The following is a 22078-nucleotide window of genomic DNA, read 5'->3' as shown; positions in this document are numbered from 1 at the left end:
TACAACACAAATGAGGGGATGTCACTTCTGTGATTAGGTTAAAAAGATTGTGACTTCCATTTTGCTAATAGACATTATTGCCTTCTCAGCTTGCATGCTTTGATGAAGCAACCAGCCATGTTGCAGAGGCCCAATGACGAGGAATTGAGACAAGCCAATAGCTAATAAGGAACTGATGCTTTCAGTCCAAAAGCCTAGGAGGAATTGAGTCCTGCCAACAATCACATGAGTGAACTTGGAAGTGAATCGTTCTACAGTCAAACTGGCACTTTGATAGCAGTCTATATAAAACCCTGAACCTGGGACCACTGCGTGGCTCAGTGGTTGAGTATCTTTTTTTTTTTTTTATGATAGTCACAGAGAGAGAGAGAGGCAGAGACACAGGCAGAGGGAGAAGCAGGCTCCATGCACCGGGAGCCCGATATGGGATTCGATTCCGGGTCTCCAGGATCGTGCCCTGGGCCAAAGGCAGGCGCCAGACCGCTGCGCCACCCAGGGATCCCAGTGGTTGAGTATCTGTCTTTGGCTCAAGCCATGATTCCGGGGTCCTGGGATCCAGTGCCCCATCAGGCTCCTCACAGGGAGCCTGCTTTTCCCTCTGCCTATGTCTCTGCCTCTCTCTCTCTGTGTCTCTCATGAATAAATAAATAAAATCTTAAAAAAAAAAAAAACAAAAACCCTGAACCAGAGGATACAATCAAGCCATACTCAGATTCCTGACCCACAGAAACAGTGAGATAATAAATGTTTTAAGCCACAAAATTTTAGCAGGCTCTCCACAGGGAACCTCCTTCTCCCTCTGCCTGTGTCTTTGCCTCTCTCTCTGTGTCTCTCATGAATAAATAAATCTTTTTTTTAAAAAGCCACAAAATTTTGGAGTAATTTATTACATAATTGATAATACACAAGATGGATCTGATTTTGCTTCAAAGTTCATGCTTTTCTCAATTTTATAAAGGACAGCTAGGTAGCCCAACCTCCAGCAGCCCAGAGAATGCTCATATTTTTAGGTCAACATCTCTATTGACTAAGCTGGCTGAATCGTCCTAGTCAAAATCTTCCTCAGGGTATTGCTCCAAATTTGGATGAACCTGGAAGGATCAAGTTTTCTTTTTCATTGCATTTGCTATTGCTTGCTATTGCATTTGGAGTGTCACTCTCTCATTGCAACTATTCCAGTGAAAGAAATCATATGATAGCTAGGTTTGCTTTTGGAGAGCAAAGACCCTGTTAGATTGACTGACCCTCCCAGTCTGGCAGGTAGAATCCCATGAGGCCAAGAGTTTGCAAATGCTGAAACCTGAGGTGGGCTAATGAGGCCTTCGAAAGCATCTCCTCCAATGGTGCTCAGCCCTGGCATCACATTAGAATCACCTGGGGAGCTTTTAAAACAGATTCCTGAGCTTTACTCCAAGCCAATTAAAGTAGAATTGTGTCTTGGAAGAGATGTTCCATCTGTACAATACACTATGTATCTTCCGGGTTTCTGCTCTGGTCTTTTTTAGTTCCTCACATGTGCATTTGTCATCTTACCAGAAGTCCTAGCTTAAAAGACCTTTGTTCCCTCTCTCCTTCATTCAGTAAATATGAACGGACTGATTTTTACATACAAAGTACTATTATAGTAATTGGAGATACAATGGCATGCAAGAAAAAAAAAAAAGGTCTAGGGGCAGCTCAGGTGGCTCAGCGGTTTAGCACCGCTTTCAGCCCAGGGCGTGATCCTGGAGTCTCAGGATCGAGTCAGGATCGAGTCCCACGTCGGGTTCCCTGCATGGATCCTGCTTCTTCCTCTGCCTGTGTCTCTGCCTCTCTCTCTCTCTCTGTTTCTCATAAATAAATAAATAAAATCTTTAAAAAAAAAAAAAGAAAAAAAGGTCTAGATGAGAACTGAAGTCTCCAAACATTTTACTTCATGCTCACTCAGCTATTTTCCTTTGTTTTGTTGTAATTGCTGAGTAAAACATGCTTGCCTTGTGGTACACTCTTGCTAAATTATTACAGGTAGGATCTCCGTTAGTTGTAAGGGATAGACTAAGGAAGTCCGACGGAAATTCTTCAATGAAAAGAATCCTCTTGGGTGGGAGGAGCAGAAGACTTTAGTTACCTCCTCACACTGGTGAGGGCAAGTCCGCCCTCGCCGTTCCAAGACCTATTAGTGGGCGGAGCTGCCTTCATTCTTGCACGTAAGGAAAGGGAAGGAAACCCCGCCTCTTACGTGCTTATAGGAGGCGGGGTCGGCGGACTGGGCGTGAGTTGATTGGCTAGGAGGCGGGGCGCCACGGGTTGGCTCCTTCCAGGCGCTCGCCGGGATCCCGGTGCAGCGAGAGGAGGGGGGTAGTCCCGGTAGCTCCTGCCTCCCAGCGATGGCGCCGCTGTGCCGCGCCCAGTCTTCTGCCTGTCCGCCCGTACTCGCAGCTATTGGGAGCACGGTCAGACGGTGAGGATTGAAGCGGGTCCGAGGGAGCGGCGGGACGCTGCCTGCCACGGGGACCATGAGGAGCCTTCAGACCTGTGCGGCCGAGAGCGGGAGCAGCCTGCTGAGAGGCACCTGCTGAGAGGAAAGAGGGAGCCGCCGGGTGCGGCGGCGCGGCGGGGTGCGACGGAGGCTCGCGAGTGCCTCGGCCATGTCGCTGCTCTGTGTACGCGGTGAGTGTGTGGATGTGGGGCGGGGGGGGGGCAGGGGTCGCCGAGGGGTCCCCACACGCATCCAGTGGGCGTGGGGTTACCACCTTTTCCAAACTTCAGTTCTCCTCTGCGCCTCGGTGGGCGATTGTGTTAACTCATTTATAAACGTTTAAGGAGGTTCTTTTCACTCTGTCTTGTTTTCCCTCACTCTCCCGTGAGGGACTGTTAACCTCTCTCCATTTCGGTGGCCACGTGACGGAGTTGTTGGCCAGCAGGCCCAGATCCTATTAAACAGTGACCGGGGCTCTTCTCTAGTGAGAGTACACTAGCTAGGAGACCGCGAATAGTTGGGTGTCAACAGCGGGCAGTCTCCCTTTCTTTTCTTCCTTTTCCTTGCACCGTGAAACTGCAGGCGGATTAGTAGAAGGTTCTTTTTATCGTTATTTGAACGCGACGTGGTACAGCTGTCACATCCCTTCTTCCAGTGTATTTCTTGGCTTGCACCCTCTGTTGCTTGTCTGGTTCCCGGCTTCTCTGTAGTCTAGGCTAAGATTATTCTAATATTCGACTTGGAAAAGTGTGTTGTCTTCTCTCCTTTTGGAGAACATAAGTCGTATAACCTATACGTGTATTTATGTTTTAGCTTCTATTACAGTAGGTAAAAGGCCTTTATTGCTTTTTCACTGAGGACAGTTGACCCACCTAAGAAGATATTTTAAGGGAAGAGCTTTGGGGTTTAAGATGAGGCAAGGTGTATGCATTAAGCTCTGTGAGGGTAGAGACTGTTTCTTACTAGTTTTTGTATTCTTGGTGCCTGGCAGAGAAGCTCAGTACTGGCTTTGAATAAATGCATGTGAGGACTGTGATTTTAAGAGATTATCTGATCAGAAAAAGCAGGGTCTGGATTACCCATTGAATTTGATCTTGGAAAATTCAAGTTACAGCCTATCATATCAGTGTTCAACAAGATGGGATAAGGTGGCTTGATGGTGAGGGAGAGAATTTATCTTTCCTTAGCCTTTTCCTGGTACCCTTCACTGGATAGAGTTCATGTTTCTTTTGGCTCTGTGGATTAGCAGCATTGTTATTTGTGATCTCTCTGATGGGTGTTTCCCCCAGCTGCTGGCAAAGGTAACTGTTTTGCACTGTTGTCCTCCACTGTTTTGTTAAATCTCCATTAACCCAAAATGGATTTGGCTATTTCTAGGGATTACGAGACAATTTTTTTCTTCATGGTTGATTTTTCATTAATGAGAATTTTGCTTTGCTTTTAGTAAGACATTTTCTCTTAGCAGCTGGGAATCTATTTATTCCTTTAGATCCCTGCTGTTGAGTAGCAGGATTTGGGAGAGGTTGGGTTTTGCACTGTCCCTTGGATAGTTTAAATCTCTACTGCTATACTGTATTATTGTGCTAGTCCTCATGGAAGACTCTTTATTAGGCAGGAACACTATTAAGCCAGAAATTCCTATTTAATTGCATTTAAATAATTTCAGAGAAAGAGCTGCTGCTGTTTTCACTTGTTCTAATATTGGGCAACTTTCATTGTCTACAAATTCTGTTAGCTAACCTCTTCACTTTTTATGCTGTATTAGTTGGATCTCTCTTTTGAACCTGGGGGATTGGAGACCAGTAGGTCATGGTCTTTTGAGTGGAGATTCTTTTTTTTTTTTTTTTTTTTTAAGATTTTATTTATTCATTCACGAGAGAGAGAGAGAGAGAGAGAGAGAGAGAGGGAGAGAGAGATGCAGAGACACAGGCAGAGGGAGAAGCAGGCTCCATGCAGGGAGCCTGACGTGGGACTTGATCCTGGGACTCCAGGATCAGGCCCTGGGCTGAAGGCAGCGCTAAACCGCTGAGCCACCCGGGCTGCCTGCCCTTGAGTGGAGATTCTGAAGATGATTAATTACTGAAACTAGCAGGTACCTTGCAGAGAAGTATTCATATAAAATGGCAAAGTATCCATTTTGGGAAAACTTAACAGAAATGGATCAAAATAAGTCTTTCTAAAATGATATTCCTGCATTATATTTTGGAGTTAGGAATGTTCATGTTATGAGAGAAGCTTGTGTAAGAATACTATATAACTCAATTTCAGTTCATCTTGGAGTAGTATTGAATTAGAAACTTTTCCCCTGTAGTCAGAGTTCAAACAGTAGTAGAAACTGATGTAGAAACTTGCAAACTGGTATTTAATTATCCCCAAACATCTCAAGAAGTCAGTTTCTTGATTTAACCTTTTAATCATGCCTTATTGCCTACAGGTTAAGTGCTTTCAATAGTCTGATTCTAGCCCTCATTTTTGGCCCTATATTCTTGCCTATCTTTATACAGATATTTAGCTCTAGCACTAACTCTGCTAGTTCCTGCCTCTGTACCAGTATTCTGCATTGGTACTCCCTGAAATATTCTTTTTTGAATTTTATGCTTGTCAAAAATATATTCTTTTCCTAGCATACAGTCTACTTTTTTTTGGTTGAAAAGTTCCTAAGTTCTGTCCTCAGTGATCTTTTTCCCCTACACAGTCTTAAACTCTAAACTCCTTTAAATATAAATTACTTATGGTTTGAATATTACCACTAAAATTTGGCAATGAATTGTGTACTGCCTGGCAACTTGTACTGTTTGTGGTGACCCAGACAAAAAAGATGATGACAGTGGTTAGATCAGATCTGGAATTTTGTGTTCTTTTGGGGTATTTGGTTTTAAGAGGCACAGTGAGAAAGTAGAATTTCTTTATAGGATAATCATTAGAAATGTGGAAAACATTTGAGTAATTTAGAGGTTTAGTTTTTTTTTTTTTTAAGATTTTATTTTTTTATTAATGAGAGAGACAGAGAGAAGGCAGAGACATGGGCAGAGGGAGAAGCAGCCTCTGGAGTCAGATGCGGGACTCGATTCTGGAACTCCAGGATTACAGCCTGAGTTCAAGGCAGACGCTCAACTGCTGAGCCACCCAGGTGTCCCGAGAGGTTTAGTTTTGAGGTGATTTAAGAGGGGGAGAATTGGGACGACTCTTCTCAGAGGGGGAGAATTGGGATGCCTCTGGCTCAGCGGTTGAGCATCTGCCTTTGGCTCAGGGTGTGATCTTGGAGTTCCAGGATGGAGTATTGTGGGATCAAGTCCCACATCTGGCTGCATGGAGCCTGCTTCTCCCTCTGCCTATGTCTCTGCCTTCTCTCTGTGTCTCTCATGAATAAATAAATAAAATCTTAAAAAAAAAAAAAGAGGTGTAGGATTGTAATAGATGAAAATCTTACTATTATTATTATTATTTTAAATTTTTTTTTATTTTTTTATTTTTATTTACGATAGTCATACAGAGAGAGAGAGAGGCAGAGACACAGGCAGAGGGAGAAGCAGGCTCCATGCACCGGGAGCCCGACGTGGGATTCGATCCCGGGTCTCCAGGATCGCGCCCTGGGCCAAAGGCAGGCGCCAAACCGCTGCGCCACCCAGGGATCCCTATTATTATTATTTTAAACATTTTAGGAGTTCCTGGATGGCTCAGTTGGTCAGTTACTCTTTGTTTTTTTTTTTTTTTTTTTGGTCAGTTACTCTTGATCTTGGGGTTGTGAGTTTGAGTCCCACGTTGAGTGTTGAGATTACTTAAACACAAAACTTCATTCCTAATGAATGGGACAAGTTGACTAATGAATGAAAATTATAAGAAACTATATTGTAGTTTATTGTAAGGAAGAATATTAAATTAGTTCTTAAATGAAATGGACTAGTTTGGGTTTCTTTTTTTTTTTTTAGGGCTTTTTTTTTTTTTTTTTTTTTTTAAGATTTTGTTTTTTATTTTTTTCATGAGAGACAGAGTGATAGAGAGGCAGAGAGAGAAGCAGCCTCCATGTAGGGAGCCTGAGGTGGGACTCCATCCTGGAACTCCAGGATCATGCCCTGGGCAGAAGGTAGAAGCTCAACTGCTGAGCCACCCAGGTGTCCTGTTTTAGGACATTTTAAGCAGAAACTGAACGAGTGGTAAGGATGTTCTAAAAGATGTCAGCATTGAGTGGGAGGTTAGACTTGATGAATTTTAAGAAACCACCCTTTGATAGAATTCACTTAGTCTTTCTTTAAAAATTTGGCACAACTTTCCTCATAATACTGATATCTTTTTGCTTTCATAGGGGCCAATACCACATAAGCAACTCCACTAAACTAAATCAGGGATTTTCTTTAACTTTTAGTGTCTTGGTATTTTTTTTTTTTAAGATTTTATTTATTTACTCATAGAGACACACACACAGAGAGGCAGAGACACAGGGAGAGGGAGAAAAGGCTCCGTGCAGGGAGCCCAACGTGGGACTCGATCCCGGGTCTCTAGGATCAGGCCCTGGGCTGAAGGCCGAACTAAACCGCTGAGCCAGCTAAACCGCTGAGCCACCGGGCTGCCCGTGTCTTGATATTTTTGACTAGTTTTTCCGAGCAAGTTATAAGCATTTTGAGAATTGAGTCTTTCCCCTATTTTTTTTCTTTTTTCTTTTTAAGATTTTCTTTATTAGAGGGCCTGAGTTGGCGGGGGTGGGAAGCAGGGGGAGAGGGAAAGGCAGACCCCCTGCTGAGCAGGGAGCCTGCTATGGGGCTCAATACTAGGACCCTGAGATCATGACATGAGCTGAAGCAGATGCTTAACCAACTGAGCCACCAGTTGACTGGCCACCCAGTCACCCCTTTCTGTGTTTCTTAATTGCCACAGTGTTGACAATTTGAGCTATGTATGGATCCTCCTCACCCCCCATACCCTTTGTTTTTTTGTTTTTTAAAGGATTTTATTTATTTATGCATGAGTCACACACACACACACACAGAGAGAGAGAGAGAGAGAGAGAGAGAGAGAGAGAGAGAATGAGAGAGAGGCAGAGAGAAGCAAGCTCCGCCGGGAGCCCGACGTGGGCCTCGATCCCTGGTCTCCAGGACCCCACCCCGGGCTGAAGGTGGCGCTAAACCGCTGCGCCATTGGGGCTGCCCCCCCCATACCCTTTGAACCAGAAGTGACTACACTTATGAAATAATCAAAACTGAAAAGTAGTCTTGGGGATATAAAAAGCAATATGTGCTAATATACTTTTTTTGTTTATTTGTTTATTTATTTTAAATATTTATTTATTTATGATAGACATAGAGAGAGGCAGAGACACAGGAGGAGGGAGAAGCAGGCTCCAGGCAGGGAGCCTGACGTGGGACTCAATCCCGGGACTCCAGGATCGCGCCCTGGGCCAAAGGCAGGCGCTAAACCGCTGAGCCACCCAGGGATCCCCTATTTTTATTATTTTTAATAGTAATCTCTACACCCAACTTGGGGCTCCAAACTCAGGACTCTGAGATCAAGAGTGACATGTTTTTCTGACCAAATCAGTCAGGTGCCTCAATATATTGTTATAGAAAACTGGCAAAATGAAGGAAAGTTTAGAAAGGAAAATAAAAATCACCATAGTCCTACCACTCCCTTAACACCATGGTTAACTTTTTTGTTCTTTGTTTTTATTATTTTTTAACATTTTTAGGTATATTTTTATTTATGAGAGATGCAGAGAGAGAGGCAGAGGGAGAAGCAGGCTCCATGCAGGGAACCCAGTGTGGGACTTGATCCGGGGACCCGGGAATCATGCCCTGAGCCAAAGGCAGAGGCTCAACTGCTGAGCCACCCAGGCATACCATTCTTTGTTTTTTTTTAAATTGTAAATATAATATATATGCATGATAGGAAATTCATACAGTTTAGGATGTGAAGTGAAAGTAGAAATTGGTCCTCTCCCTTATTCTCTGTTCTCTAAGAGGTAACAACTCATTGCTGTCTTGCATATCCTAGAAATTTTCATTACAAATGAATACACACATTCTACAACTGGATGTATATAATATTCAACTTGTTAAAACATTTAATGTTTTCCTGTCAGCTTCTGTGAATCTAAATTTATTTTTTGAGACAGTGTACATGTGAGCACTAAGGGGGGAAAGGCAGAGAGAGAGAGGGAGAAGCAGACTTCCAGAGAGCAGGGAGCTACATGTGGAGCTTGATCCCAGGACTTAGAGATTATGACCTGAGCCATCCAGGTGCCCCTAAATCATTCTTTCTAATAGCTGCAGAGAATTCCATTTTACAAGCATACATAATTTAACCAGTTTTATGTTGATGGACAATCATTTTTTTTTTCATTTTGCTATTAAAACAATACTACCATGAACATCCTTTGGGTAGTTTTGTTATGCTTGGAGATTGTGATTTGTGTGTGATTTGCTCATTGCTGTTTTCCTGGCATAGTTACACTCAGCTGGATCCATTAGCAAATCAAATGCCTCGGCATCTCTCAGATCAGCATCCTCTATAGAGGCAGATCCTTACCAGTAGGTAATATTTTATGCCTATGAAGAAGACCAAAGACCTCAGGTTTTGTAAGTTTGACCTGTGATTTCCATGGACTCCTTTTTTTTAAAAAAATTTTTGTTTATTTATTAGAGAACACAAGTGGGGGGAGGGGCAAAGGGAGAGGGAGGAGCAGACTCCCCACTGAGGAGGGAGCAAAGTGGGTTGGATCCCAGGACCTTGGTAATCATGACTTGAGCCAAAGGCAGATGCTTAACCGACTGAGCCACCCTACTCTTCTTAAATAAATAAATAAATAAATCAATCTATCTATCTATCTATCTATCTATCTATCTATCTATCTATCTAATCTGGGCAGCCCGGGTGGCTCAGTGGTTTAGCACCGGCTTTGGCCCAGGGCCTGATCCTGGAGACCCAGGATGGAGTTCCACATCGGGCTCCCTGAGTGGAGCCTGCTTCTCCCTCTGCCTATGTCTCTGCCTCTCTCTCTCTCTGTCTCTCTCATGAATAAAGAAATAAAATCTTAAAAAAAATCTTTGTATTCCATCTTGATGCATATACCCAATGTTCATAGCAGCATTATCTACAATAGCCAAATTATGGAAACAGCCCAGGTGTCCATCGATTGATGAATCGATAAAGATGTAGTGTATACACCCACAAGCACACACACATACACACAATCACAAGATTATTCAGCCATAAAAAAGAATGAAATCTTGGCATTTGCAACAATATGGAGGCAGCTAGAGAATATTATGCTAAACAAAATAAGAGTTAGACATATGATTTCGCTCAAATGTGGAACTTAAGAAATCATACAAGCAAAGGGGAAAAAAAAAAGACAAACTTAGAAACAGACTCTCAACTATAGAAAACAGTTGGTTACCAGCATGGAGGTGGGGGGGATGGGTAAAATAGGTGATGAGATTAAGGAGTTGTATTTATTGTGATAAGCACTGGGTTATGTATGGGAGGGCTAAATCACTATATTGTACACCTGAAACTAATGTTACACTTGCTAAAATAATTTAAAAACTTAAAAAGATAATTGCCAAAATTTTTCTTGCAAAATTATTTTCCCTGTTGAACATTCTGTTTTTAAAACAGAACACTGTCACTAGTGATGAGAACTATACCAACTCATTTATGTTGACTTGCCCTTAGAAAAGCTTGTATTTATCATCACCTATTAGTTACCTAACTAACTGAAAGAATATTACAGGGAAACTATTAGCAAGTGAATTCTGGGGGTGCCCGGGTTACTCAGTTGGTTAAGCATCTGCCTTTGGCTCAGGTCATGATCTCAGGGTCCTGGGATTCAGCCTCCTTGCTCCTTGCTTAATGGAGAGTCTGCTTTTCCCTTCCCTCCCGCTGGTGCTCACTCGTGCTCGCTCTCTCAAGTAAATCTTAAAAATAAAAAAAAGCAAGTGAATTCTGATGGACTTTCAAGACACATTGATTGTAGGTCAGTTCTAGGCTGGGAAGACCTCAGATATATTTTGGTTTACTACCACTGTGGAAAGCAGGAGTAGTAATTGTTTTCATTTCCTTCCTTCCTTCCTTTTTTTTTTTTTTTAAAGATTTTATCTATTTTTAAGTAATCTCTACACCAAACATAAGGCTTGAACTCACAACCCTGAGATTGATTTGTATGCTACTGATTGAGCCATCCAGGTGTCCCAGAATAGTAATGATTTTAGAATTTTCAGGCATAAGAACAGGTTAGTCAAGTATTTTTTTCACACCTTATTTTTTCCCTAATTGTTACTTGCCTCTGCTAACTGCTTGCTGCTGTATTTCCATTACATCATGGTTGGAGTAGTCCCTGCCCTTAAAAGCAGAGTCGCTGTTGGGTTCCTTTCACTTAGCTATGGCGTTAGGAAGTGCCTTGTCTGAGCCAGGCAGTAGTGAATGGGGAAAGGACCAATTTCCTCTGCCATGGATGGCTATTGTTATGAATTGTTCTCTTCCTAAAAAGCAGTACATCCTGTAATTTCTTAGTTTCTAGAAGTAGGGTTTCTGGAAGTTGTACTTTGTAGGCCAGTAAGCTGAGTTTTTATCCTATTTTGCTTGTGCTATGTATTTCAGACTTTGCTATGTGAATTTGTTTAATGTTTGGGCTGTTATCATTAGTAAATATTTGTTGAGTACCTTCTCTCTGCCTGATTATGATATATATCTATATAGTAGATAAGAGCCCAAGGAATCTAGATTGGTTTTAAAACATCTTTCTTTTCTTGTAAACAGCCTGAGGTGATCTCTGAATATGTTTTGCTATTCCCTTGACTCAGAAAACCCTACAAAATCATGCAAATCAAGAGGCTCAAGTATTCATGTTCACTTTAAGAATATACATGAAACTGCCCAGGCCATCAAGGGTATGCATATCTGAAAAGCCACCAAGTACCTGAAGAATGTCACTTTACTGAAGAAATGTGTGTCATTTCATTGCTAGAAAGGTGGAGTTGGTAGATATGCTCAGGCCAAACAGTGGGGCTGGACACAGGGTTGTGGCCTAAAAAGAGTGCTGAGTTTTTACTGCACATGCTTAAAAATGCAGAGAGTGATGCTGAACTTAAGGGTTTCAATGTAGATTCTCTGGTCATTGAGCACATCCAGGTGAACAAAGCTCTGGTAAACAAAGATGCAGAGCTTACAGAGCTCATGGTTGGGTTAACCCATACATGAACTCTCCCTGCTGCATTGAGATGATTCTTACTGAAAAGAGCAGGTTGTTCCTAAAGCGAGAGAGGAGGTTGCACAGAAGAAAAAAAAATATCTCTGAAGAAACAGAAACTTATGGTCCAGGGGTAAATCTGCACAAAATGCAAATGAAAGTTAAAAAACAAAACAAAAGTCTTCTCTTAGATGAAGCCAGAATTCGGACTATTGACTCTGACTTAGGATAAGCAGAATAAGTTCTTATGGGAGTGGGGAGATACTGCACTATTTTTTCTAACTTTCAAAGCAATATTCTTTAAGTTTGGGTAATGTTTTATATACCGTAATGGACTTTCTTTATTAAAGGTCAGGGAAGGGGTACCTGGGTGGCTCAGTGGTTGAGCAACTGCCTTTGGCTCAGGTCATGATCCTGGGGTCCTGGGATCGAGTCCCGCATCGGGCTCCCTCTGAGTAGTCTGCTTCTTCCTCTGCCTGTGTCTCTGCCTCTCTCTGTGTCTCTCATGAATCAATAAATAAAATCTTTAAAAATAAATAAAGATCAGGGAAGACTTGCTATTTGTATAGCAGAATTTTTTAATTGATTTATAGTATATGTACAGAAAAGTACCCTAATCTTAAGTGTATGGTTCACTGAATTATCGTAAATTGAACATACTTATGCGACCATTACTTTGGTCAATAAGTAGAACACTACTAACACCTCAGAAGCCCATCTTAACATTCTTGTCCGTCATTACTTCCTTCTACTTTCCCAAAGCTAACATTATCTGACTCTAATACTTCATTTTTTAAGAGTTTTAGCGGGACGCCTGGGTGGCTCAGCGGTTAAGCATCTGCCTTTGGCTCAGGGTGTGATCCCGGGTCTGGGAATCAAGTCCTGCATCTGGCTCCCTGTGAGGGATGTCTCTATGTCTATGCTTCTCTCTGTGTGTCTTTCATGAATAAATAAATAAAATCTTTAAAAAAATCTGAAGTTTTAGCTTCATAGCAAAATTGAACATAAAATTTGCTTGTGAACTTTTTTTAAAAAAATGTTTTATTTTTTTATTCATGAGACACACACAGAGAGAGAGAGAGAGGAGGCAGAGACATAGGCAGAGGTAGAAGCAGGTTCCTTTCAGGGAGCCCAATGTGGGACTCGATCCCCAGACCCAGAATCATGCCCTGAGCCAAAGGCAGACACTGAACTGCTGTCTCACCCAGGCGTCCCCAAAATAAAATCTTAAAAAAAAAATGCTTGACAATGAAATTTTATTTTTTATTTTTATTTTTTTAAATATTTTATTTATTTATTTATGAGAGACACAGAGGCAGAGACACAGGCAGAGAGAGAAGCAGGTTCTGAGCAGGGAGCCAGATGTGGGACTCGATCCTGGAACTCCAGGACCATGCCCTGAGCCAAAGGCAGACGCTCCACTGCTGAGCCACCCAGGCATCCCGACAATGAACTTTAAAAATGTATATTTTATTTGAGGGAGAGAGAGCACAAGCAGAGGGAGTGGCAGGGAGAGGAAGATGTAGAAGCAGATTCCCTGCTGAGCAGGGAGCCCAACTTGGGGCTCTATTCCAGGACCCTGACAATGGACTTGCCTTCTCTTCTCTCTCTCCTCTCCTCTCTCTCTCTCTCTCTCTCTCTCTCTCTCCCTCTCCTCCCTCCCTCCCTCCCTCCCTCCTCTCCCTCCCCTCCTCCCTCTCCCTCCCTCCCTCTCCCTCCTCCTCCTCTTCTCTTCTCTTCTCTTCTCTTCACAGAAAAGAAAGAGAGGCAGAGACACAGGCAGAGGGAGGAGAAGCAGGCTCCATGCAAGGAGCTCCATGCGGGACGTGATCCTGGGAATCTGAGATCACGCCCTGAGCCAAAGGCAGACCCTCAACCGCTGAGCCACCCAGGCGTCCCGACAATGAACTTTTAATAAATGGAATTATACAGTATTTCTTTTGGACTGGCTGCTTTTGCTTAACATGCTTGTCAGATGTTTCCACTGGATGTATAGCTGTAGTTCATTGATTTTATTAATTGCTATGTACAGTATGAGTATAGTATGAGTATACCACAGTTTATCTTTGGACATTTTTTCCCCATCTTACCATTTATATCTTTTGGCCCTACCTTGTGTATATTTCTGTTGGATTATATATATGGTGTATATGTATCCAAGATTAAAATTTCTGGGTCACAGGTTATGATTATGTTTAGCTGTAGTTAGTAACATAAAACAGTTTCCAAAATCTACTAGTTTATTCTCCTAGTAACTGTTTTTCTAATATTCATTTATTTAAAGATTTAAAAAATTTGAGAGAGACAGAGCATGAGCAGGGGGAGGGGCAGAGGAAGACAGACAAGGAGACTCCCCACTGAGCAGGGAGCCCTATATGGGGCTTGATCCCAGGACCTGGAGATATGACTGAGCCAAAGTCAGATGCTTAACTGACTGAGCTAGCCAGGAGCCCCTTTTGTTTGCTTTGTAAACTTACTGTTGAGAATTTAAAACTTAGAAAATTAAATTAAAACTTAGAAAACCCCCACAAAACCAATATCCCATTTTAGAAAATTCCTTAATTCTATCAAATATCCAATGTTTGAATTTATAGTTCATAAATACAATTTTTTTTTTTATAGTTTGAGTGTTTGAATCAGACCATAATAAGGTCTACACATTGCTTTTGGTTGTTAGTTCTTTTGTGCCTCTTTTAATCTTTAGTTTTTTTTTTTTTTTTTTTAAGATTTTATTTATCTATTCATGATAGACCTAGAGAGAGAGAGAGAGAGAGAGGCAGAGACACAGGCAGAGGGAGAAGCAGGCTCCATGCCGGGAGCCTGATGGGAGCCTGACGCGGGACTCTATCCCGGGACTCCAGGAGCAAAGGCAGGCCAAAGGCAGGTGCTAAACTGCTGAGCCACCCAGGGATCCCCTAATCTTTAGGTTTTATCTCCATTTCTCCTACTCTCTCTCTCTCTTTTTTTGTTTTTTGCAACTTCTTTGTTGAAGAAACTGGATCATTGTCTTGTCTCTCAGTCTGGATTTTGCTGGTTGTATCCCTATGGCATAGTTTAAAGTGTTCTGGAGTCTTAAACTATATATATTTCCTATAATGTTGATGTTAGATTTAGAGGCTTGATCATACTGTTTTCCTTCTTCCTTTCTTTTACTTTTTTTTGTGTGAAGGCTACATCATGGGTAATGTATTCTTCATTAGAAGGCTCAGAGTGTCTGGTTGTCTCTTTTTTTTGGTGATATTGGTGCCTGTTGATGCTTAATATCTAGTCATTTCATTAGGGGCTGCAAAATAGTGATATTCTAATTTAATAATTCCTTCATTTGTTAGCTGGAATATTTCAATAAAGAGTAACTTCCCCACATATTTTTTTTAAAGATTTATTTATTTATTTTAGAGATATGGAGCATGAGTGGTGGAGGGGGCAAAAGTGCGGGTGGGGAGAGAGAGAAGCAGACTTCCCACTGAGTGTGGAGCCCAACTCGGGGCTTGATTCCATTACTCTGAGTTCATGACCTGAGCCTGAAACGGGAATTGGGCACTCAACTGACTGAGCCACCCAGGTGCCCCAAGAAACTTCCTCTTATTTACCATTTAGCTACTCAGTGGGTTCTAACAGGAAAGTCAGAATAAATGCTTGGTTCTTTCCTTTTATTTATCAATTCTCAAAATAATGATTTGGTCCCTTAGCATCCTCTACCAGTGACGAATTAGTTGCTATTAATAGTTTTCATTACTATTATGAAGTCATAGCTTTAAGCATATTTTTGTCTGTGTGGGGTTGTGTATCTTATTGATATACAAATTGTTTATCTTGGCCACTAGGAGCTTCCTACTGTTCATATTTTATTGTGTATCCTTTTAGCCCTGCCTCCCCTCGCCCCCATATTGTTTGGCTACTCTTTCTACTCCCCCCCCCCTTTTTTTAGCTCAGTTTTCACATCCATTTTTCCATGTCAGTAATTTTTTTTTTTTAAACCTTTTATCTATGGGATCCCTGGGTGGCTCAGCAGTTTAGTGCCTGCCTTTGGCCCAAGACTGATCCTGGAGTCCCAGGATCAAGTCCCACATCGGGCTCCCTGCATGGAGCCTGCTCTCCCTCTGTCTGTGTCTCGGACTCTGTGTGTGTGTGTGTCTCATGAATAAATAAATAAAATCTTAAAAAAAATAAACTTTTTATCCAGAAATAATCTCAGACTGCTAGAAAAGTTGCGAAAATAGGGACGCTTGGGTGGTCAGCAGTTGAGCTTCTGCCTTATACTCAGGGCATGATCCTGGAGTGTCCGGATTGAATCCCACATCGGGCTCCCTGCATGGAGCCTGCTTTTCTCTCTGCCTATGTCTCTGCCTCTCTCTCTCTCTCTCTCTCTCTCTCTCTCTCTGTGTCTCTAATAAATAAATAAAATCTTAAAAAAAGTTGCGAAAATAAAAATAATACAAAGAACGATCACTTGGCAACAAGTTTTAGATGACATTGACTTCTATCCTCTAAATACTTCATAGTATATTTCCTAAGAATAAAGATGGTCTCTGACATAACCATAATGCAGTTGTATCTTATAGTAAATTTCCCAATGATACAATACTTTAAACTGTCAGTTACATTCATTTTTTTTTGTCGGCTGTCCTAGTTGTCAAATATCCATTATAAGTTTTCTTTTCCAGTATGGGATCCAAACTAAGAGTTGGCTTTCCATTTACTGGTCATGTCTCTATAGCCTCCTTCAATATGGAATATTTCCATAGCCTTAAAACAATTTTTTTTTTTTGGTAACGTTGGCATTTAAAAAAAATATAATCACCTCTCCTTTTTCAGTAGAATGTTCATTTTTGGTTTGTCTGATCTTAGGCATCTTGAGTTGGAGTACTATGTAGTTGATGTTTTGTCCTTCTTAGGGTATCAACATTAGAAAATACATGCTCATTGGTGATAAAAATTTTGATTACCTGGTCAAATATTGTTTGACTTTTCTCCTGTGTCCTCTCTGCTCCCTCAAACTTATATGTATCTTTTAGAAGATCCTTAAAAACCATTCAAGTATTCTGCATAAAAACCATTCAAATATAAGGACTAAATAGAACAGGGACGCTATGCTGGCTGGCTCAGTCATTAGAACATGTGACTCTTGATCTCAGGGTCATGAGTTTAAGCCGCATGTTGAGTGTGGAGCCTACTTCCAAAAGAAAAAACTAAGGACTAAATAGAACAATATCTGTCCAAGTGGCTATGGCAGTGTCATGCATATGGGTTTGTTAAATTTGAGTCTGCCTGACATGATGAAAGTATTGCTTAGTGTATTTTATTATTCTGGTGACAGTGTGTATACTGGATTAAGTGGGGGAGCAATTAAAGGCACTCAAGTCATAGGAGGAGTAATTTAGATTAAATGTAAATTAAAATTTCTCAATGAGATTTGAACTGTTGCAGAAAAGCAGTGAGAGTCAGTTTTCTAGGTTAAGAATAAGTCCTGTTTCCTTCTATATGGAATACTTAGGTGTAGCTGCTCTAGATGAGGAAAGTTAAGATAACCAGCCTTGCATTTCCTGCTTTGTTAAGATTCTTTGTGATTCCTGAGAAATGGAATAAAAATGTTGGCGTATAGTAGAGCTTTTGTGTTCATTTTAGCAAGGAAACTATTTTTCTATTTATCTTCTTCAATAAAAATAGAATATTCCTTCTCAAGTGTTATCTCCAAAAGCAGCTATCCAGTGACCATGTGAGAGAGGCGCATGGCATCAAAGGAAGAGTCATGAGGGCTTCTTTTTTTGTGTGAACCCCAGAGTGATAAAAATGTGGTCAAGATATTATAACAGGAACAAAAAAAAATTTTTTTTTAAGATTTTATTTATTTATTGAGACACACACACACACACACACACACAGAGAGAGAGGCAGAGAGAGAAGCAGGCTTCCATGCAGGGAGCCCGGCGCGGGACTCGATCCTGAGTCCCCAGGATCACGCCCGGGCTGCAGGCGGCGCTAAACGGCTGCGCCACCGGGGCTGCCTGGAACAAATTTGTTTCAGTGTGTATGTATACAAACTATTTTCTCCTAAAGAATCTTATAAATAGGGCAGCCCCGGTGGCCCAGTGGTTTAGTGTCGCCTTCGGGCTGCGGGTGTGATCCTGGAGACCTGGGATCGAGTCCCACGTCGGGCTTCCTGCATGGAGCCTGCTTCTCTCTCTGCCTGTATCTCTGCCTCTCTCTTTCTCTCTCTCTCTCTCTCTCTCTCTCTCTCTCTCTGTCTGTCTCTCATGAATAAATAAATAAAATCTTAAAAAAAATAAAGTCTTAAAAAAAAAGAATGTTATAAATAGGGAAGAGCCATTCTGAGTCATTAGGAAATAAAGATTTCCAATAAAAACCTGTTTTGTTTTCTATTGCTGCTTTTGTTGCTTCTATTTCTGTGCAGTAAGTACTTACTTGTGATTGGAGAACAGATAGGCTTTTGGATTGATGCTGGGCTGTTAATTTTCTCTTGAACTGTTTGCTTTATTAATTTTTAAGAAAAATTTGAGAGAGAGCGAGCATGTGCACAAGCCTGCAAAAGCGCAGAGGGGAGGGGCAGAGGGAGAGAATTAGGAGCCATTTCCACCCATGTGGGGATCAATTTCACACCCTGAGATTACAACCTGAGCCCAACTGACTGAGCTACCCAGGTGCCTTTGCTTTAATAATTTTTATAGTGTTTTATTGTGAGTGATTTTAAGAAAGAGGCTAGAGGACAGGGAGTGAAGATCTGCCTAGAAGCTAAGGAGAGACTGGTAGTTGGACAATGTGAAGATAATTGCTTTTATATGTGGTTAAAGGGATAAAAGTGATTTATTCAAAGGCTAGTCACTTACATGATTTCTGTCTATTATGATTCAGATTTGTAGGGCTTTCTTGTACAAAAGGGTGAAGGAAATCTGTTTGCTAAGGAAAAGGAAGTAATGATAAAGATAAAAACATCTATGTACATCTCATTTCAGTCATCCACACGCACCCATGATCACGTCATGAAGCATGTCACTCCTTGGAATGATGCTCTGCTTTTGGAATCTTAAATTTCATCACCTGTCTGATCGTATTCTCATATCTGTCTTTCTAGTTTTCAGTGTCAGTGTGTTTTTACTACTATAATATAGGGTAGATGTTAAAAAGCTTTGGTTTTAGAACTGAGTTGGTAAATACACATCTCTAGCACTTATGAGTTGTGTGTCCTTACATATAGTAATCTCATTGAATCTTAATTTCCACATCTTTAATATTCATCTATCCATTCCAGAAGTATTAGGTTCCTATTCTTTTTTCCTTGTTTTTTCATTAAGCTCTAGGCCCAACATGGGGCTTGAACTCATGCCCTGAGATCAAGAGTCTCATGCTGTACTGACTGAGCCAGCCAGGAGCTCCTTAAGTTCCTGTTCTCTCTTTCTCTCTCTTTTTTTTTTTAAGACTTTATTTATGTATTCATGAGGGGGAGGGAGAAGGGAGGGAGAGGGAGAGAGGCAGAGACACCGGCAGAGGGAGAAGCAGGCTCCATACTAGGAGCCTGATGCGAGACTCGATCCCGATCCCGGTGACCCCAGGATCACACCCTGAGCCAAAGGCTCTGTAGACACTCAACTGCTGAGCCACCCAGGCATCCGTCAAGTTCCTGTTTTTAATGAAGTTTTATTCTATTAAGAGAAGATAAAGGAATAAAATAAATGAATAATTAAGCTTCAGATAATGATAAGTACAGTGAAGAAAGTAAGGTAAAGGACCAAGAGTGATTTGCGTGGAAGAATTATTTGAAATAGGATTATGCAGGAAGGTCTCACTAAGGAGGTGGCATTTGAGCTGAGACTTGAATAATAAGCAGGAGTCATCGGAGATCTGAGGTAAGTTTTTTAAGCAGAGGGAATTGGAAGCAAATATTTTGAGGGGAAGGAGAAAAAGAAGGGATTATTGGAAGGAAGAGTGATAGGTAGGCAGAGACTAAATCATACAGGATCCTCTAGTTTGTACCAAAGAGTTTGATGTTATTCTAAACAGCATTGGACCTAACTATAGCTTTAAGCAAGATCAATGCTTTGATTTATGTTTTAGTAATGACAAGTTTGTGGTGAATGAACTTGGGTGGGAAGCCATGGCTAGCAACACTGGAAGCAGGAGCCCACTTGGAGCATCCAGATAAGAGATGGATAGTGACGTGGACTAGGATGTAGTACGAGAGATGGTGAAAATATATATAGCAAAGTGTTACTGAGATGATTGTGAAAATGATTAGCGCCATCCCAGGCCTAGAATGAGCACTTGTTTTACTATAAAAATAGTATTAATAGTTCTTATCCAGCTCTCTGCCATCCATTCATCTAAGTCAGAAAGCTGGAAGTTGTCCTAAATTTCTCAATTGAGGAAGAAAATACAGAGAAGAAGAAAAGTTGTTAGGTTCAGTGGAGTTTATGATGTCTATCAGTAACCTATAAGATGTGTTGAGATGAATGTATCAGGTTCATTGCAGATGACCCTTGAAAGTAGTACCTGAAAATGTAGATCTATACCTTAATTAAGAAGTCTTGTTAGACATAAATATTTGGGAGTTGTAGGTATTTGGTAGTAAAGCTATTAGCTTGAATACAATTGCCTATCTGTATAGAGGATAAAAGAGAAAAATGAGCTTATGCTATAGCTAAAGGAATGGGCAGAAGACGAGTTGATAGGGTGGTCAGAATGTCAATGCCTGAGCTTGGAGTAGAGGGAATTTCATGAATAAATGGTTGGATGATAGAGATGACTGATACTGCTTGAGAATAAACAAACGAAGGTTGCTGGATTTGAGAACTAGAGCAGTTTCTTTAGAGTAGTAGAAGGGTGGGCATCATATTACAGTCATTCTGGAGTATTTGGGAAGTGAAGAATTGGAATTAGCAAGTATAGGCTACTCATTCAGAAGAATTACAATAAAGGGGTGGCTTGAGTGTAGTTTTAAAAGAGAGATAACTTGGATATTTGGAGCCTGAAGGGGAAAATCAAGATGAGATGAGGGTAAAGAAGAGATGATGACTGATTTCCCTATAAAATGGGATACAAGATTATCAGCTGAAAATGAGGTGGTGGGGATGATTTTGCAAGCTTGAGAAGAGTGCTAAAGGTTTCATTCACTCTTTCAGGAGCCATTGTGCCAGGAACTTGGGGCAGTTATGATTAAAAAATGAAACAAAATCCTTGCTTTCTTGGCAGTTATACAAATTAGTGAGGGAGCTAGACATTAAGCAAGGAGAATTACACCAATTAAAATATAATTACAGCTAGAGAAAAATACAGCTATTATTTGTACTACGAATGCAAGTACGTAATGTTATAAGAACATATGATAAGGAAATTTACCTACTTAGTACAGAAAAGGCTTAACTAATGAAAATTGAATTCAGATCTGGAGGAAGAAGAAGCCTTACTCTGACAAGGGAGGGGAAAACTATTCTAGGCAGAGGAAATAGTATGTACAAAGGTCTTGTGGTGCAGATGGGGAGCTGAAAGAAGGCAAGTATTGCTGGTATCCACAGAGGAAGAGAAAACATGGGTCAAAATGAGGCTAACAGAGGGGTGCCTGGCTGACTCAATCAGTAGAGCATGTGGTCTTGATCTGAGGGACATCGGTTCAAGCCCCATATTGGGCATGGAGCCTACTTTAAAAAAAAAAAAAAGAGGCCCCAACTATAGGGCCCTTGTAGGCCACATTAGGGTGGAAATTGAGTGGGAATGAGACTGAGGGAGGGGCAGAAGAGGTATATAAATTGAAAGCATGGAATTTGTAATTGGATTTGAATTTGAATTCTTTTTTCTATCACTGAGAACTTTCAGTAAGCCTCTTGACTATTAAATTACAATTTGTTTTATTTTTTATTTTTATTTTTTTAAAGATTTATTTATTTATTTATGATAGAGAGAGAGAGAGAGAGAGAGAGAGAGAGAGAGAGAGAGAGAAGCAGAGACACAGGAGGAGGGAGAAGCAGGCTCCATGCTGGGAGCCCGAGGTGGGACTCCATCCCGGGACTCCAGGATCATGCCCTGGGCCAAAGGCAGGCGCCAAACCACTGAGCCACCCAGGGATCCCTGTTTTATTTTTAAAAAATATTTTATTAATTTACTTGAGAGTGAGAACCAGTGAGAGTGGGAGAGCATGCGCAGGAGGGAGTGGCAGAGGGAGAAGCAGGCTTCCCAGGCTCCTGGGATCATGACTGGAACGATCATGACTGGAGCGGAAGGCAGATTCTTAATGATCTGAGCCACCCAGGCCCTCCTATTAAGTTACAATTTAAAAATAAAGTGTTGGGCAGCCCGGGTGGTTCAGTGGTTTAGCGCCACCTTCAGCCCAGGGTGTGATCTTGGAGACCCGGGATCCAGTCCCATGTTAGGCTCCCTGCATGGAGCCTGGTTCTCCCTCTGCGTGTCTCTGCCGCATGCGCTCTCTCTCT

The 22078-nt window shown here is 41.4% G+C and overlaps 1 protein-coding gene across 1 annotated transcript in view; it reads left to right on the top strand.

Moving 5' to 3' along the window:
• Positions 1-2296: 2296 nt before the first annotated feature.
• Positions 2297-22078, top strand: part of UNC13B (unc-13 homolog B) — a 227314-nt gene continuing 207532 nt past the window's right edge. Inside the window, exon 1 of the mRNA XM_055301919.1 lies at positions 2297-2649. Within this exon, the coding sequence (XP_055157894.1) occupies positions 2628-2649 (22 nt within the window). The 5' untranslated portion in view covers positions 2297-2627. The remainder of the gene's footprint in view (positions 2650-22078) is intronic.

This window comes from Nyctereutes procyonoides, unplaced genomic scaffold (genome assembly GCF_905146905.1).
Source record: "Nyctereutes procyonoides isolate TBG_1078 unplaced genomic scaffold, NYPRO_anot_genome, whole genome shotgun sequence".
Classification (NCBI taxonomy): Eukaryota; Metazoa; Chordata; class Mammalia; order Carnivora; family Canidae; genus Nyctereutes; species Nyctereutes procyonoides.
The sequence above is the reverse complement of the archived record's forward strand: the minus strand, read 5'-3'. Positions and strand labels throughout refer to the sequence as shown.